Source organism: Pinus tabuliformis, chromosome 4_2 (genome assembly GCF_031772625.1).
Source record: "Pinus tabuliformis cultivar Carrire ecotype Pingquan chromosome 4_2, CPIR1, whole genome shotgun sequence".
Classification (NCBI taxonomy): Eukaryota; Viridiplantae; Streptophyta; class Pinopsida; order Pinales; family Pinaceae; genus Pinus; species Pinus tabuliformis.
Genome location: NC_142304.1, coordinates 275,009,236 through 275,028,646, shown reverse-complemented (window position 1 = coordinate 275,028,646; position 19,411 = coordinate 275,009,236). Strand labels below are relative to the sequence as shown.

At 39.7% G+C, this 19,411-nt stretch overlaps 1 protein-coding gene across 2 annotated transcripts; it reads right to left on the bottom strand.

Moving 5' to 3' along the window:
- Window positions 1-1,880: 1,880 nt before the first annotated feature.
- Window positions 1,881-19,100, bottom strand: LOC149169050 (uncharacterized). Of its 2 annotated transcripts, none has more exons than XM_089428540.1 (3): window positions 18,576-19,100; window positions 2,900-4,216; window positions 1,881-2,704 (listed from the first exon to the last, which is right to left on the bottom strand). In XM_089428540.1, exons 1-3 carry the CDS (start codon window positions 18,756-18,758, stop codon window positions 2,096-2,098), a joined length of 2,109 nt encoding a protein of 702 aa, XP_089284666.1. In that variant the 5' UTR covers window positions 18,759-19,100; the 3' UTR covers window positions 1,881-2,095. The 2 variants fall into 2 exon arrangements, with proteins under 2 accessions (XP_089284666.1, XP_089284667.1); XM_089428541.1 differs by lacking the exon at window positions 18,576-19,100 and adding an exon at window positions 15,283-15,420.
- Between the last annotated feature and the right edge of the window lie 311 nt (window positions 19,101-19,411).

The window sequence follows — 19,411 nt, the reverse complement described above, 5'->3', positions numbered from 1 at the left end:
AAATAGGTGTAGAGAGGCAGAGTTATGGGACTGAAAGACCACTCAAACTCTTTTTGGGCTTCTAGTGATTCCAGTGATTCTATATGGTTGTGAACTGTGGGCTAGTAGTACTTCCGACATGCAGTGGAGACAAATTGAGAAAATTCAGAAGCGTTTGATTACAAACAAATTTAAGATCAAAAGTGCAGTGCCTTATGATATCTTGTTAAGTGAAACAGGGGCTGCTCCTATTGAAGCAATTGCTATGGTGCGAGTCATAAGTTATTTAAAAAAAATTGAGCAAATGGAAGATGGTAGATGGCCTAAGGTTGTCTTTAATGATAGATTGTGCAAGAGCAAAAAAACTTGGATGCAACAAAATAACAAATGGTTTAGTAAATGGGATATTTGCTTGAACGCGTGCCCCATAAACAACAAAGAGATAAAAGCTTTTGTTATGGAAAAGTTCCACAAACGTACTTGGGAGAAGAAGCTAGGAAGAAAGAAAAATTACTATATTGAAGTGTTTAATCCCACTCATAATCATCAACCAAAAGCATACATAGAGGCCAATATCTCTTGGAAAGCCAAAATTCTTATTGCTCAGTTAAGGACTAATTCTCATCAACTCCGTTGTGAAACAGGGCGCTGGAAAAGGCCAAAGGAAGTGTGGGAGGAAAGGGTATGCATTTTTTGTTCTTCCGGAAAAGTGGAAACAGAAAAACATTTTATTTTAGAATGTGAGGCCTTCAAAGACAACAGGGAAAGTTACGCAGATACGCTGGCAGCTAACTCTTGGGATAATCTATTTAACGAGGGGTTTGTCGAGAAGACGGGAGCATTTATTGTGAAGCTTCACAAAAAAAGGGCCGAATACATCAAGCAGATGAAAAAGCAATCTGTCCCATAGGCTATCTTTAGCCTCGTGGACGTTAAAATAATTTCTTCTTCTTCAGAGAAAAAGTCTCTATTCAATTTAGTGTATTTAAAACATTCTAACTAATAATAATAGATACATTGTAACTCATAATATTAAATAAATTGATAAAGGTTGTTAAATCACTGACGCCTTTTTGTCGCTGATGGTCGCGAGTTCAAATCGCGTAAAGTAATTTTTTCTGAAAATTGGTTGTTTGCAGTTAAGGAAATTAGTTGAAATTCCCGATGGCGTTGAGAACTCAAGGAAATATATTTCTAAGTGTGTTATTTTCACCAAGTCCAGCGCCTTCCGTTTTCCAGTGAAGAAAAGGCCTCAAGCCTGGTAGGCAGGGCGACGTCTTATGTGAAATTTCTGCCTGGAAATGCAGGCCCTCTCACCTGCCCAACAGGGTCACAGTATTGAAGGGCATGTCTTCACGACAGTGAATTGCATGGTACTCATCCCGGAAGCAGATGAAACGATGATGCCAAGCCAAGTAGGGGCAGATGGAATATTTCAGTGCGCCCAAACCACAGGACAGGTGGAAGATTTCTATACTCTCTCGCCAGGCGTAGAAGATTCCGTAAAGACCGTGCTCTTTCAGCGTAATTAATTGGCTCGTATTTCACTCCAGACTAACACGCACAGAATTCAACTGAGATATAGTGCATTTAACCTTAAACTGAGGACATAGGCACCCAAAAATAAGGAAACAAATGAATAACAACAAATAAAAAATTGGCTAGTATTTCACTCCAGACTAACGCGCACCGAATTCAACTGAGATACAGTGCATTTAACCTTAAACTGGCGACACAGGCACCCAAAAATAAGGAAACAAATGAATAACAACAGATAAAAATTATTGAACAAAGGATACTGCATAAATGAATTATTTTTAAGGACCTTCATAAATTAATATTGACAAATAAAAATGATTGAAGGATAACTACATAATTGGTACCCTAGTTGACACTATCCAAATAGCAAATATCTAGGTGCTGCATTCTCATTACTGTTAAGGTACGTAGTTCCTCTCAAACTATTAAGGGGCAATCTTTGTCATCAGTAATCGATGACTAAGAAACATTAAAAATTAGAAGTCGGATTCCTTTTTGTGTCATAAGAATTTGCACCAAGATAAACTAAAACTGGGAACAGGTGAATATCACATTCACCAGAATTATTAATTCTGGCTTAATGCACCATGTCAATATGTTGGCTTAAGTCCCGCTCACTATGCACATTCATACCACATATGGGGCAAGACACTAGCATTCTTCTTAACGATGGCTCCTCCGGCGATGGCTCCTCCGGCATTGAAGAGCTTTGTGCAGAAACACTATCATCATCCATATTGGTAGAGAAATGATCTTTGTCTAAGTGAGCATTCAACTGCCTATCGGAATGTGATCCGCTGAATTTCTGATAACAGATGGGGCACTCTGAACTTTCAACTGTTTCATCCTGAGCAAATTGGCTTGTTTGGGGTGACTTCATAGGTGCAGAAAGATGTGCTACACCCTCAGTATACGGCACCGTATAAGATTTGGAAGCAGTGAAATCCTCATTTTCAGATGCCTGTTTTTCATGTACTGCAACTCTATGAAGATCCATTTCTTTAAGCATGATAGCACGACCACAGGTATCGCATGGAGCTGTCCTGCAGCCACAAAGACTTTCATGCTGGGAAAATCCACGCATTCGATCACGCGCATCATCAGCGGCACTTCCGGCTTGAACCATGTCACCGCAGAAGCGGCAACTTATCATGCGCAAGGGGCAGACAGAAGATTGATGAATCACCTGTCATAATAAACAAGAACATTTAATCAGATTCAATGCATGGTTCAGAATATACAATGCATAAGGCAAATTTATCAAATCAGGGGATGCTACAGTTTACACGGGCAGCCATTCCTATCTTCCTATGCCTCACCCTGCTAAAAACACTGACAATATGAATAAAATCTCAGAAGATATCACATAATTATGTCTTACCATTTCTTCCTTCTCTAGTACTTCACCACATCGGCAATGAAGAGGTTCATGGAATACTTTCATGTGCTTCTCCATCTCTTCTTGTTGAAATGGCCGACCACATTTCAAACAATGAACATGTTTTCCAACTTCATCTTTTCTGAGTATAGCCCCACACCCTTTATGTTGACATACTACATTGTGTCTCCTGCAATAGGCTTCATGAAGAGCAATTGTTCTGGTAGGTATAAATTGTTTACAATTTTGACATTGTTCAGAATCTGCACCTGGTTGGGAGGATGCACCAGACTTTCCCGCTATAGCACTTGCTTTTCCAAGTTTCTGTCCCATGGTTTCCAATTGAACAGATTGACACTCAATAATAATTTTGTATTTAGTTGTTCCTTTAAACCCGAAAATACCAACGCTGTATGTATCTGCAGCTAGTGATAGTCCTCCCTCTGTAAGGGATACAATTTTTGTGCCTACATCATGGGAGGACCATTGGTATTGGTGCTGAGTCGGAAACAAAAGTGGATGGCGAGAAATGTACAAGTCAGCATCTCCAAGTGTATCGCCATTATCTAGTACCAAGTTAACTAGAATATTCATCTCCCTATTGGCAGTTGCGTTGGCAATTTTATTGTCAATAGAGAATTTGTAGTAGTTATAGTTTCCCTCTTCTACAATCCCCATTTCCAATTTTCCCAGCACAAGTGGAATTAACATACCCTGTGACATGGTACCTGCAACCACTGAAGGCTCAATTATATCAACTTCTATGTCAGTCTCAAGCACGGAAATGCTAGAACTGGGCTTGAGCTCAAGAACCCTCAGCCTATAATCAATCCCTCCATGGTGGACAATTAGCATATCCCCTTCTGAAAGCGTAGCATGCTGACGCAATGTTGTCTCCAGGACAGCCCTATGATTGGGAATATCAGAAAAGCCCAGAACCTCAGGTTGCAATTTTGCATATGTTCCTTTTGGCAGTCTCACATACCTTACCCTAATCAAGGGGCTCTGATTGTTGTCAGGAAACAAATTTTGCCAAACCTGTGGAGGAATCTCAGCAAAGCCCTCCGTTGCAGTAAATTCCAGAACTCCTGTATGAGTTGTTTTCTGTTCCATGAAGCCTTCCATTTCTTTCTGATCAACTGTAGATAGTTCAAAAAACATGGGACCTTTATCTAAAGCTCCCTGAGTTGATAGTTTGTCAAAGGAGGATGGAGGCAATTTGATCTTATCCCCATAGCCTTGATAACGTATGGCATGAAGAGTTGTGTTGAATCTGATTCCATTCCCAGCAACCAGATCTTGTTCTTCTTGCTGACTTTCCTGAAAGCGTACATCCATATCAGTAAGGTAATTAGAAATTCGAGAATCAGAATAAAGTTTTCAAACTTTAACAAGAACATGTCAAAAACAGTGGTCACATTTGTATGAGCTAACAGATGGTAAGTCTAAATTTGTTAGAAAGAATATATATTTATCCACTAAACATGCAGCTACTGGGCTCATTTTAATATTTTATAACACACATTCAGTTTCAGAGTATCTGTCTACCAATACACATCGAGGACATTGTTTCCTGTGACAACCTTCTTGTGCTTCTTAAATGTACCTACCCTGACAGATTGGCATCAGTCTACCCTAGAGCACTAAGAGAAACGCCAATGGAATTTTTAGAGAGATCTTCTGTTATAAACATATATTAATTGATTGTTAAATTTGGACAACTAGGTCCAAACTCCATGTTCTGATGCTCAGATTAAGAGGCTAATATTTTTGTTGGATTCCTCTTTCTGAGAGGTGTAAAATCCATATAAAAATAGTCTTAATCCGATGAGCAGAACTTATATTTTGAATTTATTATTCTTAATAAATTATATGTGCAAAGGTCAGCCAGTTTTGTAATGTAGGCTCACATGCCCAACAGATGTGTCACACACCCTCATTGATGGATATATATATACAGGAAAAGTTGGAGAGAATTTAAACACAACACAACTCACATCTTCCTCTCTCATCCTAAAAAGTACGAGCTACCTAGAGGGCGAATTTCAGCCACACGTGGGAAGGACGAAGAGGATTTTTCTGCTGCTAAGGTTTTCTGCTGCTAGGGTTTCGCAGAAGTTTGACCAGCGTTGACTTTGGTCAACGCTTGGTCCAAACAAGCTGAAAACTTGTGGGAGGTTCGATTTTTGAAGTCCATACTACCTGGCACAAAAATCGGGGTCAAAGGGTTGACCGTTTTGCTGCTGCGTTGACTTTTAGCTTGCTGCCCCTGCGTTGACTTTTCAGGACAGCGTTGACTTTTGTAGAACTGACTTGGGTTGACTCATCTACTGGTTGGAGGGTTGTTGTAACTTGTGACACATGCTGGGCTGGCTGACCAAAGGAGACTTTGCTGGTTGAAGCATCCTGTTGACCGCCGAAACAAACACATACATTTTTCTTGTTTCTGATTTGTCTTCTGTAAGATCTGCTTATATGTTCTATCTGCATTTTGCTTATCTACTTGTATGATTGCTGTGAGAAAAGTGAAATTGCTCTTAGCATAGAACATCTACAAAACTTTACAGGTATCAGAGCAGAGGTGAAGACAAACTCTATCTATAGCAATCATCATCGAAGGAAATGGATTCCTCTAAGCTTGAATTCAGGGAGAATGACAAGCTGACTGGAAGTGATGACTTCCATGCCTGGAAGATGTTATTAGATCTCAAATTAGAAGATCATGATCTCCTAGATCATGTGACAGGGAAGATTCAAGAACCTCCATCAAATGCCTCTGCTGCTGTTCAACACAAGTATAAGAAGGGAGAAATCAGAGCAAAACTGCGGATCAGGGAATCCATAAATAAGAGTCTGGTTGCCTACATATCTGAACTAGGCACATCCAAGGAGATGTATGACAAACTGATACTTATGTTCCGAGTAAACAATGTGAACCAAGTGCTATTCCTCAAGAACAAGTTGAAGAATATGAAGAAGGGCCGAGACGAGTCTATTCAAACTTTCTTTATGAAGTTGACCGAAACCAGGAACAATCTGCTAGCTATTGGGGAGACAATAGCTGATCGTGAGATGGTTCTCACCGCACTTGGAGGACTTCCATATGAATGGCAAGTATTCACAACTACCATTCTCAACAATAATACCATCCCTAACTTTGATGAGCTTCTGTCTAGATGTATGCAAGAAGAAACAAGGATGAAGGAATTTGATAATGAAAGAAATGCTGCCTATGTTGCTCATTCCCGAAAGAAGAACTCTGGTGGTTCCAAGGACAAAGGAAGGACTAAGACTCAAAAGAAGAAGGGTAAATGTTTCACCTGCCATAGGACTGGACACTATGCTAGAGAATGCCCCTTCCAGAAAAATTCTCCCGATAGTGACGACAACAACAACAACCGAAGGAATGGGAATCAAAGAAATGACAAATCCAAAGGAAAGAGGAAGGCTCACTTTGAAGGAAACCATCCACCTTCTAAAAGGACCAGAAATACCAGGTATGAGGAGTCTAATGTTGTTGATAAAAGAAATGAGTATATTCTAATATCTGCTCTCTCAGCTGCATCTCCGCCCGACACTATGGATGTCTGGCTAATCGATAGTGGTGCCTCAAGACACATCACCGGATTCAAGGAAGCACTTTCTGACATGGTTGAAAGGGATACTAATCTAGAAATTATCCTTGGGGATAATGCCACTTATCCTGTGAAAGGGACCGGGACTGTGACCCTCCACTTGTCTCAAGGACAAGTCCTCCATCTACAAGATGTACTCTATGTACCCAAATTGAAGAAGAACCTTGTGTCTGTATCTGCCATGGAAGACAAAGGATTCAATGTAACTTTCTCTGATGGAAAGGTACTCATGTGGAAGAAGAGCTTCAAGGAAGCTATCTCAATTGGTTTTAGAGTTGGTACACTCTACCAGGTTGGAGGGAGTCCGTTGGGAGCTATGACTTGTGATACTATCCGTCAAACCGAACTATGGCACCGAAGATTTGGACACCTTCATTACAAGGCTCTTCCCGAAGCAAGGAAGGTGGTGACAGGGATGCCTGATTTTGGAAATAATCATAAAGGTGTATGTAAGGGTTGTGCTGAAGGAAAACATACAAGGGGACCTTTCCCCTCAAGTGTCACAAAGACATCTGAGATATTGCAACTGGTCCATTCTGATCTTTCCGGTATGTTGCCTGTAACATCCCTGGGGGGATGTTCTTACTATATGACATTTACTGATGACTTCTCTCGCAAAACCTGGATATACTTCTTGAAGAAGAAGGATGAGGCTTTCATGTGGTTCTGTACCTTCAAAGCCTTGGTGGAAAATATGACCGAAAAGAAGATCAAGATTTTGAGGACTGACAATGGCACTGAATATGAGTCAAATGAGTTCAAAGACTTTTGCAGAGAAGCTGGCATTAAGAGGGAGACTACCACTGCATATACTCCTGAGCAGAATGGTGTTGCTGAACGCAAGAATAGGACTATTGTGGAAGCTGCCCGTGCCATGCTATGTGACCAGGGTCTTCCAAAGTTTCTGTGGGGAGAAGCTGCAAATACTGCTGTGTACATTCAAAACCGATGCCCTCATTCCGCTTTGGACTCCAAAACTCCCGAAGAGGTTTTCTCTGGTAAGAAACCTGATGTCTCACATTTTAGAATTTTTGGATGTCCTGTCTATTTTCATGTGCCGAAAGAAAAGAGAAGTAAGTTGGATGCTACTAGGAAGAAAGGAATGTTTGTGGGCTACAGTGAGACTTCTAAGGCATATAGAGTCTATGTACCTAGTCAAAGGGAAGTAGAGATAAGCCATGATGTCACTTTTGACGAAGATGCTTCCCGGAAGAAAGTAGTAGATCTTCCTAGATCTGAAGAAAACCATGAAGAAAGACCTGGAAATCTGAAAGAACCCCAGGATGAGACTATGCCTGATGTTGAAGGGCCAATGGACCCTATTGATCCTTCCCCTTCTCTAGGAAAGAGGCCATCATGGCTCAGGGACACCCTCGAAGATGCTGAGGGTCATGCTGCCCCAAGGGGAACATTCTGAGAAAGCAAGAAGCCGTGTAGATACCAAGGGTATCTAGCTGCCATGAGTACTATTATACAATCTGAACCTGGATCTTTTGAAGAAGCCATCAAGCATCAAGTCTGGAAGGATGCTATGCATGAAAAATATGAGGCTATTATGAAGAATGATGTCTGGGATGTGGTCCCGAGACCGAAGGACAAATCTGTTGTCACCGCTAAATGGCTCTACAAGATTAAACATGGATCTAATGGGAGTGCTGAAAAGTTTAAGGCAAGATTTGTTGCCCGTGGCTTCTCTCAAAAGGAAGGAATTGACTATGACGATATATTTGCACCTGTGGCTCGATATACCACCATCCGATCCATCATAGCCCTTGCTGCTACGCAAGGATGGAGTCTTCATCAGATGGATGTCAAGACCGCTTTTCTGCATGGTGCAATAAAGGAAGAGGTGTATGTAGAACAACCTCTGGGATTTGAAGTTCAAGATCGAGACACTTATGTCTGCAGGTTGAAGAAAGCCCTCTATGGGTTAAAGCAAGCACCCAGAGCTTGGTATGAGAGGATGGATAGTTACTTGATGAAGCTGGGCTTCACTCGAAGCAATGCTGATCCAAACCTTTACTTTAAGGTTGAGGAAGGAAAGCCTCTCATTCTAGTGTTGTATGTGGACGACCTCTTCCTGACAGGTGATGACCCTCTCATTCATCAATGTAAGAGGGAGCTTGCTGCTGAGTTCGAGATGAAAGACCTAGGACTGATGCACTATTTCCTAGGCCTGGAGGTCTGGCAGAGACCTGGAGAGATTTTCCTTTCTCAAGGAAAGTATATTGTGAAGCTTCTGGAAAGATTTGGGATGGTGGACTGTAAGTCCGTGTCGACACCAATGGAACTCAACTTTAAGAAGTTGAGTGGCAGCGCTGCAGGGCCTATCTTGGCCAATCCTACTGAGTATCGTCAACTCATAGGAGCTTTGATGTTCTTAGTGAACACCCGTCCGGACATATGTTTTGCAGTGAATACTTTGAGTCAACAGATGGTTGAGCCTCATCATTTTCACTGGGTTGGTGCCAAGAATCTTTTGAGATATCTTCGGGGCACGATAAACCATGGGCTGAGATACACTGCCGGGAGTGTGATACTCCGGGGATATACTGATGCCGATTGGGCTGGCAGTGTGGTGGATCGTAAGAGCACATCTGGATGTTGTTTCAATCTTGGTTCTGCTTCGATCTCATGGATGAGCAGGAAGCAGAAGTCGGTGGCTTTGAGCACCGCGGAGGCCGAATACATTGCTGCTAGTATGGCCTGTTGTGAAGCAGTTTGGTTGAGGAAGCTCTTTAGTGAGCTGTTCCAACATGTGCTAGATACCACTGTAATACTCTGTGATAATCAGAGTGGGATTCGTATGACTGAGAATCCTGTGTTCCACGACCGATCCAAGCATATTGATATCAGGTACCACTTTATCCGGGATATGGTACAGCGAGGCGCCGTAAGGCTCGATCATATAGGAACTGATGAGCAGGTCGCGGATATTCTCACTAAGCCCCTGGGGAAGGTCAAGTTCCTAACCTTCCGTGAGAGTCTTGGTGTCGTGGAAAGACCCTATGATGTGGGTCCTGTTGGACGATGAGCTCTGGGAGCTCTGGGGGGCTTTGGGGATAGCTTCTCGGAGCTATAAGCACTCATAATGCTTCTGCCCCACCCTTGTGATTATTGAGCTGGTTCGCCACTCATTTAATCTGTGCCCCGTATGCATCCTACCCATTGAGTTCAGGGCTCATGGGAAGTACCTCTCATTTGGCCAATGAGGTGTGGAAAAGCTAGAGACTATTAGCAAAGACTGATGGACGCATCAGAGATTGCCGTACTCTCTATCTAGGATGGCATGGTCCAACCACTTGATCTGGGATCAAGATTTGTGAGGTCTGGGACCTCTGGACTGATTATGTCAATCGGGGAATGATGTCTTTGTGACTGACCCACTTCTGTTCTGAAATAAAGAAGCCAGCAAAGCAAGTTTCGGCGGGATGACTCACGATGTTAATTGCACTAATAGATGGAGTTCTCCCTAGTTGAGAAGGAGTGTTAAATTTGGACAACTAGGTCCAAACTCCATGTTCTGATGCTCAGATTAAGAGGCTAATATTTTTGTTGGATTCCTCTTTCTGAGAGGTGTAAAATCCATATAAAAATAGTCTTAATCCGATGAGCAGAACTTATATTTTGAATTTATTATTCTTAATAAATTATATGTGCAAAGGTCAGCCAGTTTTGTAATGTAGGCTCACATGCCCAACAGATGTGTCACACACCCTCATTGATGGATATATATATACAGGAAAAGTTGGAGAGAATTTAAACACAACACAACTCACATCTTCCTCTCTCATCCTAAAAAGTACGAGCTACCTGGAGGACGAATTTCAGCCACACGTGGGAAGGACGAAGAGGATTTTTCTGCTGCTAGGGTTTCGCAGAAGTTTGACCAAGTCAACGCTTGGTCCAAACACGCTGAAAACTTGTGGGAGGTTCGATTTTTGAAGGCCATACTACCTGGCACAAAAATCGAGGTCAAAGGGTTGACCGTTTTGCTGCTGCGTTGACTTTTAGCTTGCTGCCCCTGCGTTGACTTTTCAGGACAGCGTTGACTTTTGTAGAACTGACTTGGGTTGACTCATCTACTGGTTGGAGGGTTGTTGTGACACATGCTGGGCTGGCTGACCAAAGGAGACTTTGCTTGTTGAAGCATCCTGTTGACCGCCGAAACAAACACATACATTTTTCTTGTTTCTGATTTGTCTTCTGTAAGATCTGCTTATATGTTCTATCTGCATTTTGCTTATCTACTTGTATGATTGCTGTGAGAAAAGTGAAATTGCTCTTAGCATAGAACATCTACAAAACTTTACATTGATTAACTGGATTATATGACATTTAAGCTTCTACGTACTACGACTATGGTATTTAGTTGTGCCCATGGGGTGTAGAATAGAGAGTGATGGGGTGTACTGTTAAGGCACTCCATGATGTGAAAGTCACCAGTTTGAAACACCGTGTGCAAAAATCCAGCCATGTTAAGGGCTGGTGTGGCCCAGGTTGGGTGCAATCCCTGGGTAATTTAGATAGCTTGGATGCCCCCGGGTTGCGGTTTCTAAAGCCAAATGTTATGCGTGCAGTCATATCAGGACTCACACAACTTAGGAACAGCAAAAAAAACTATGGTATTTAGTTGCTATCGTAATTACAATACTTTATAATTCCATTGTTATGACTCTCGGAAAAAAAAATTGGTGTCAAACTGCTGGTGATTATCGCTTATTCTTCTGCTGCTACCTTATGGTGAAATCTTTGTTAATAGAGCTGGTTTACTGTTGTTACCACTGTTAAATTCACCAATGTCCATGCCCAATTAATTCCACATTTCCAGATTTCTGTCTTTCACTATTAAATCAGATTGTTGGGGTGTGCTCATAACAGTCGTATCAATGGACAAGTAGACATGAAAAATGATATAAATAGAAGAAGGATAGGTAAAAAAAGATACCATGAAAGAGACGAGCCAAGATGAAATGACATAAGATGTCCAACAGACAACCACAAAAGCAGGTCAATGCGACTCAAGTACAATCCAGTGCAATACATAGCGAGACTGCCAAAGCAATTCTTATGACTATTCTACATAAAAACGAAATAGTTAAGTAACGGTATGACTCTCGGAACACAAGCCCATCAGAAACAACGTGGGGATGGAACTTCAGGTACCCAAAAAGGGGAATGAGAGAAGGGAACATAGAAATGACAGTGGTGAAGATCATCATCCTTCTCAAAATAGGAGAAGAGCAGTTGGTCATCATGACCATGAGCAGAGGCCTTTTCCGAAGCACTTCAACAAACAAGCAAGCAATTATCTAAATCAAGGTGACTGAAAATTTAAAGGGTAACCACATTAAGCAAAGATTAGTTTAGAGAATTTCCATCCTCAACTTTCACGTAGCCAATGAGGATACACAACCAGAAGCTTGGATAGGCAAGTTGTCCTGGTTTTTGCAATTAATCCTATGGCAGGTTACAAACAAATCAGTTTTCCATTCTACACCTCAAGTTTCCAGCTTTTGATTAGCAGCAAATGATAGAACAAGCATGGGGCAAGGGGGGCCAACTGGAGATAACCACCTGGGATAAATTTATGACTGCCTTTTATCATAACTTTTAGGTATATACCCGACAATTTCTTCTTGGCCCTCAAGAATATGAAGCAACAAGACACCATGACTTCTTACTTGAGAATTCTGCAATGCTAGCCTACTTGTTGAAAATATTTCGCCTTAAGGTGTCATTACCATGCATATTGAAGGACTCAAAGAAGGACACATCAAGACTTTGAGGTTCAACAACATTTAACAATCAAAAACTTACCCAGTGGTCGTCAGGCCTGGCCTATAGTAAGACTCTCCAAAATCCTTCCAACCAGTGTTGTGGGGGAGCGCCCCCCCCCCCTCGCTCCCGCTCCCGATCCGCGCTCCGGGCGGGAGCGGGTCGGGAGCGCGCTCCCTAAAAAAATTTTCGCTCCCTGCCTTTTCGGGAGCGTTTTCGGGAGCGTTTTGCCTTTTTTGCATTTTTTTTTTGTAGTAATGTTCGAAATGCAATTTTTTTTGAAAGAAACAAATAGTTTTTGAGTGGGGCAACTTAATGATCAAGTCTAGGCCCTAGTATTGATATGCTATTCATGGTAATGTTAAATTCTTAAAGTAAAAGTGACATTTTCTTTAATTTTCATTTTCATCCTTTTACTTAAATTTTTAACATTACCATGAAATGACTCAGGATGTTTGAGAGTGGTTTCGTCCTCATTGGATTTCATATGGAGAAAGTAGAATTTTAGATTTCATTCAAAATCCAGCAGACTTATCAGTTTTTCAGGATTTCAGGATTGGGGGATTGCAATGTTTCCATTGAATTTTGTCATGTATTAGGGTATGGAACTCATATTTAATCAAGAGTACCAATCCCTCTATGTACCTTGATGTTAGTGACATTGGTTGTCGAACTCCTCTATCATGACCCTTCTAAAAATGTACGCATCACTCAAACAAAATCTTGACTTGACATGCTATGCTTTTTCTATCTTATGTTAATGCTTAGAGGGTGATATTAATGACAAAGATCCCTATACAGATACAAAGGTAATGACAAAGATACCTCTGGATATTAATGCTTGGAGGGTGATATTAATGACAAAGATCCTGATTTTGCAACAAGACTAAAAAATTAGACATTTCTCGTGGTGGCAAGAGGCCCAAGCATAAGAAATAGATAATAGATTTACTTCTCTTCTCTAGTTTCTAGTAGCTTTTATAACTATTGACTCTTTCATATTTATTATGATATTTTTTTAAACAATATATGACAATTTAAGTTTGAAGTTGGCAATTATAACTCATTAGTAATGAATTATGAATATGATGCTTCATGAAAGTTGAAAGTTGTTTCATTTCGTTTCATTTTATAACATTTCATTTCATGTTAGATATTATTTGTCGTAATGGTTACACTTAGCTTACAAGTACAACTTTGGTGATCAATGATGATAAATGTTATATATTGAATTTTGAAAGCTTGAAACTTTAAGATTGATGAATCATGAGACTCAATATGTTGTATGTTACTATGTTACTAACTTGCGGACGTGGTTGATGAAGATTATAACTTCTAGATGATTGTTGTTATATGGTTCAATCTATGCTTTTTTATGTTTTTTATATCTAATTCATCATTCTACATGTTTTTGTTGACATATATGTATCAAAAATTAAAAAATATAAAAAATATATATATTTTTAAAAAATCGCTCCGGGATTCGCTCCCAAACCGGGAGCTTCTGAAAATGGTCGCTCCCGCTCCCGCTTCCGCTCCCGCTCCCCGCTTCCGCTCCCGCTCCCAAGTAACATTGCTTCCAACAACAAGAAAAAATATAAAGGTAATGCTTAAACTAAAATCACTCTTATTTCAGCTTTAAGAGGAGTAGAGATTTTCTATCATTGTTTATTTACGCTCAAAAGGGCTTTGTTTTAGCTGCAAGGAGGTTTGTTCAAAACGACAAGACCCATGGAAGGATCCATATGATTGAGTTGTTGGCAGAGAAAGTGGACTGAAATGCCCATATGGCAGACCAAGAACAGCATGAAATCCCAACACCATCTTCCTTGTGATGATGGGGGTCATTCAATACCAGACTTTTGAGTGAAATTTTCAAAAAATCAAAATCAAGGAACGAACTGTGGTGAATCTCATTTATTCCAGCTGCAATCTTAACTCCATAGACTTAAAGATGGTGACTTCCATGAGGCTGAGTTTTCTATTGCAAAAGTTGCAAGCCTCAGTGGAGAATAACACCATGATAAACTGAAACGATATGAACAAATCGGTTGAAATTACAGTTGGATGTCTGAGAATTGAGTTCCAATATTTATGCCATAACATTATAAGGGCTGATATAGTCACGGGGGCTTAATGGTGGAAACTTGAAAGCATTGGGCAAATTTCAGACAAATCTGGATGATCTGTTCATAACACTTCAGAGAGGAGAGCCACTGATTACAACCAGCCTATATCCATCGTAACTCCGGATCTACCAAGCGCCGAGAGGGATCTAGGCTGGTTTAATAATTAATAATTAAAATTATTAATTTTATTTATTTATTTTTAATTTTATTTTATATTTATATTTATCTTTATGTAATTTGACTGAGTCAAAATGCTTTGCCAATTACCGGGCTGCAAACATGTGTAGATGAATTGATTTCTTCTTGCAAAATAAGGAAACAACTTACTAAAGGTGAATTATGATATATATTACAAATGTAATTCTATAAAGAACCTACATATGAAGGTGGGAACCTACCACTGGATAGAGTGCAAGAGCACATTATTGAGTTCAAACCAAGTTCCAAATGTCTCTGGCCCTCTCGCATTGGCTGCTACTAGATAGGGGGCAAGAACACATCATTGGGTTCGAAACAAGTTTCAAATGTTTTTCAGCACCTACTAAATTATTCAAGAATAAAATACAAAAAGTAATCCAAGAGTTACTGGATAGAGGTCATATAGTACTAAGCAAGTCCCCTTTTGCATCTCTGCTGCCATCACCACTATAAATTTTTGGTTCGGTAATATTATAAAGATTGATTTATCATTTGGGTATCATCAGGGTGAGGGAATTTTGAACTTCATCATCACCACTATGAATTCCAGGTAATGTGTTCTAGATTAACCAATGTACTCCAACAGCCAAACTTTCTATATACAAAGGAATAAAAATGCAAATTTGCAATGTGTGAACTTTTGTACCTAGAACATATCATCAGTAAGGATGGAATCAAAGCTGTCCCAAGTTCCAACTAAGATTCAGGCTAGTCTTCGTTCATCCACTCCAGAGAATGTGAGCTAGTTGAGTGTATATCACAGATTGTGCAGCTTCTATTATTACTGATCTGTCAAACAAGAATCAATCCTAATGGACAGAAGCAGCAGAAGCTACATTATAGCACATGAAAAAGGTAACAGTTACTTGCCCACATTTCTAACTACTCTTTACAGTGGAATACAATGCTTCAGGCACCAGCATAGAGGATGTGCTTATGCAAAACCAGCAACTTATTTGTTTTGATATTGATAAGTATGCATCTATGATGAAAAGAAGTTGGCTAATACATGCTGTATAAAAGTTCAAATAATATTTGTTCAGGCAACTCTTCATTTATCCAAGGTTCCAAATAGACCAACAAAAGTGAGTATTTATTACACCGAAGAGATCTGCGCAAGCAACGGTCGAAGTGAGTAAACAAATTACAAGGTTTTGAATTTATAATTCAACATAAAGGCAAAAACGATGTTGTGATTTCCATATCCCAGCTATTGGAGTTGCACCCTATATACGCAGTAAAATCAGTAGAAGGAAAAACTATTGATTGAATATGTCAAGAATGAAAGGGCTATTCCTATGTTGCAAGACACAGAGAAGATGGAAGAAAGAGAACAAAGACACCACCCACTGATGTGATATTTTACAAGAAACTTGTAAATGTTTTGTACCTACTTCCAAATTTAAAAAAAAAAATCTTAGCCGAATACCATTATCCAGCAGTTTATGGTCACACTTGAAGCATAACGTAAAAAGATTTGTTGAATCATGTGAAACTTGATAAAGAAACAAAACATAGACTCTGAAGAGTTTGAATATTGCAGACACTGCCAATTCCCAATCAAATGAGGAAATCCATTATAACTTCAAACATCCTTTTGCAGGGGAAAGTACCACTTAGCATTCTCAGATAGATGGGAGAAACAGAGATTACTAACAAATGCTTAGAGGGGTATTTGAGAAAGTATGTTGCAGGCTAGCAAGCTTCTTGGCTAAACTGGATGAATTTGGAAGAAAACAGGAACAGCAAAACCTATAACATATCCATTGGAATGTCACCATTTAAATCCCTCTACAGTTATGAACATTACCTTCCCTTACTGATTAATTGGACTGTTGAAGACATCCAAGTGCCATCTCTTTGTGATGTCCTTGAGGAGTTCCGAGAAACAATGAAGCAGCTGAAAGTGTTAATTTATGGTATGTTCTATGCTTAGAGCAGTTTACTTCAATTTCTTCTTATTAGCCACTGTTTAGCAGTCACATTAACATATAGTAAGATGCAGATAGAACATTAATAGATCAACAGAAAACAAGTCAAGACAAGAGACACCAGATGTGGCGGCTAGCCAGGGACAAACCCCAATGTGGGGAAACCCTTTGATCAATTCTTCTCTAATCTTCGATAGTTCAGCAGAGAGAGAATTAGTACAAATACATAAATCTGTAATTTTATGACAACAGCAGCAAACCCTAACCAGCAAAGTCAAATCTGGTCAAACAAGATGAAAATGACCTTCAATATGCTTAGTCAATTTCCTGGTCATCTAGGCCTCCAACAGCAAGAAGAGGCAGCCCATAAACAGTCCAAAACAACCCAGTCAACTGAAGTCAACTTGCTGCCACAAACTAGGGCAATCAACGCTGGTCAAACCCGAGGTCAGAATGCCTTGGTTTGTGTGCCAGAATTTGCGGCCTGCCTAGGAGAAACAGCCACACTAAAACTGCAGCCCTGAAATGTCCTCGCTGGTCAAAGAGATGACCTGCAGCTTCTGCGTCTCCCTTCCTTGCCCTTCTGCGTCCTCCTTCCCACGTGTGAGTTGCTCCTTGTGTAAACCCAATGCTAAGGAGAGAGAGAAGAATGAGTGAGATGAGATGATGAAATAATGCCTCAACCTCACTTGTATTTATATGAGCATGTATGCCACACATTTAGCTACTGGCTGACTTTGACAATTTGTCAAGTAAATACAAATAAATTCATATCTCCATAAATACTTGTCGGAAACGGATGATCGTTAGATCAATTCTACACATCTCGATGAGAGGAATCCAAGAAAAATATCAGCGGCCATAAATAAGATGACCCACATGGAGTTTGGCCCTAGTTGCCAATTTTAACAAAAAGAAAATCTCAAATTGGCCCAAAACATGAACTCAAAATTTTCTATTATGGTTCTCTAAAAATAAGTTGTCAAGGAATAGATGATTAGTGCTTATTCTTCTGTCGTTAAGGATGAAAATTACTGCTGTTACTACTGATTTAATGCTGTTGGTGCTGCTTATTTATTACTTTTCACGGCCAATTAATCCAGATATTTGAAATTTCCATTGCGAGTTCTTTCCATTATGGTAGCAGATTGCTAGGTTAGGCTCATAACATTTAGTAGGACCTTATTTATGAGATTCAGCTCTTTGGTCTGATTCCCTCTCTTTCAATTTTTCTTTGTAAAGCAGACCCAAGAATAGGAGATGCCTTCTTCCACCTAACAACTAAGGAAAATTATCCGTTCTAAAAATTTTCACTGTGGACACCGACAGACAGAAACAAATTCGTGTGTACCGTAAATCTTATGCATACTTTCCTTGTTTTGACTGCAACTGACCACTGTCCGGAAATCAAGTTTCCAGCCATATTTAGGGAGATAAAAAGAGTAAATCTGCTCATAACAATATGAGAGTGATCCATAATTTTACAAAAAAAGGGTATCACAATCCTATACTGAAATCAAAAGAGTTGCAGATAAACGAATGAAAGCCATTTTCGAAATATCCTAAAAGTTGCAGGACAAAAAAAAAACATTCGGTAGATGAGTTAGTTTTTCTATCTGAGAATTACATGAAAATATCATGGGCGCTCGGCCATTCTTTTGTCAAAAAAGCTAGATAATTGACTGGATTTTAAGGGAAAGGGGAATTAGATGCTAACGGCAACAAGCCTTCTTTGTCAAGTAAACTAAACAAATGCCTGGATCAGAAGAAAATAAGGAATTTGATGATAATAACCATACGCCAAAGACGATTTTCGGTAAACAACATAAGCTACGAATGTTTGCATAAAAATATTCAAATTGTTTTTAACAAAACTGAAAATTGACAAATTGCTTAGAGAAAAAAATTGTAAAATTTCGCCCCTAAATTTTTTCTCAACGCGACGATACCCGAAACCCTGGCGGTGTTAATTCCGAAGCATGGGAGGGCTGAAGAATTAAACACTTACGGCTAAAGCTGTTTGAATAGCTTCAATCCTTCGCGCCTGTCGTTCTGCATCAAGAGCCTCTTGCTGCCGCCGAGCTTCCTCCCGTGCTTTTCTTTCTCGTTCGATCTTAATTCTGGCCTTCTCCTTCCTTTCCTTCTGCTCGCGCTCCAACTTCTCTTTCGCTGCCCTCAGTTCAAAATCCATCTTATTTACCTCTCCAAAAACCTTAAATTATGACAAATCCTCCAAAATTTAGGAAACAGAAGAATTTATAGACTCTTTTCAGAGGAAAAGGGACCAGCTCAAGCAATCTCTAAAAAATGCGTAAATCTACAGCGGATCCGTTCAGTTTGCGTCGGCCAAAAAGAGAGTCTCGATTTGATTGGAGAATAGCAGAGCCAGCAGATGCTCGCAATTTCATTTATATAATTTCATCAACGGTGCTAGGATGTCACACGGAAGTTTTTTTAAACAATTTATGCTCGAATATTGTATGGCTCAAAGGTTCAGGGTATTGCTGCGTAGTTGGGGACATGTTTGTCGGTACACATATGACAGAGGTTTCTAGATATTTCCTTAATATTATTTCATTGAGAGAGAGTGTTTTTATGCAACACTATAATGGAAGGGTGTTTTAGATTTAAAAATTTAATAAATATCAATATTGATAAAATAAAAATAGAAAAACGTTTAAAATCTTTTTAAATTTTGTAATTTTAATGTATTAAGATTTAAAAGGAAAATATAATTATAACAAAGATAATATAAAATAGTGTCATGGGATGGGGTGTTGTTTATAAAAAATTTTGGTTAAATTTTGTAATTTTAATGTATTAAAATTTAAAAGGAAAATATAA

What these genes read in the sequence shown, in the direction of transcription:
- LOC149169050 (XM_089428540.1), bottom strand. Translation starts at nt 18,758, where the DNA reads ATGGATTTTGAACTGAGGGCAGCGAAAGAGAAGTTGGAGCGCGAGCAG. An exon ending in CTATTCAAACAGCTTTAGCC is followed by an intron (nt 4,217 to 18,575) that starts GTAAGTGTTTAA and finishes GTACGCTTTCAG; the next exon opens with GAAAGTCAGCAAGAAGAACA. An exon ending in TACTAGAGAAGGAAGAAATG is followed by an intron (nt 2,705 to 2,899) that starts GTAAGACATAAT and finishes TTATTATGACAG; the next exon opens with GTGATTCATCAATCTTCTGT.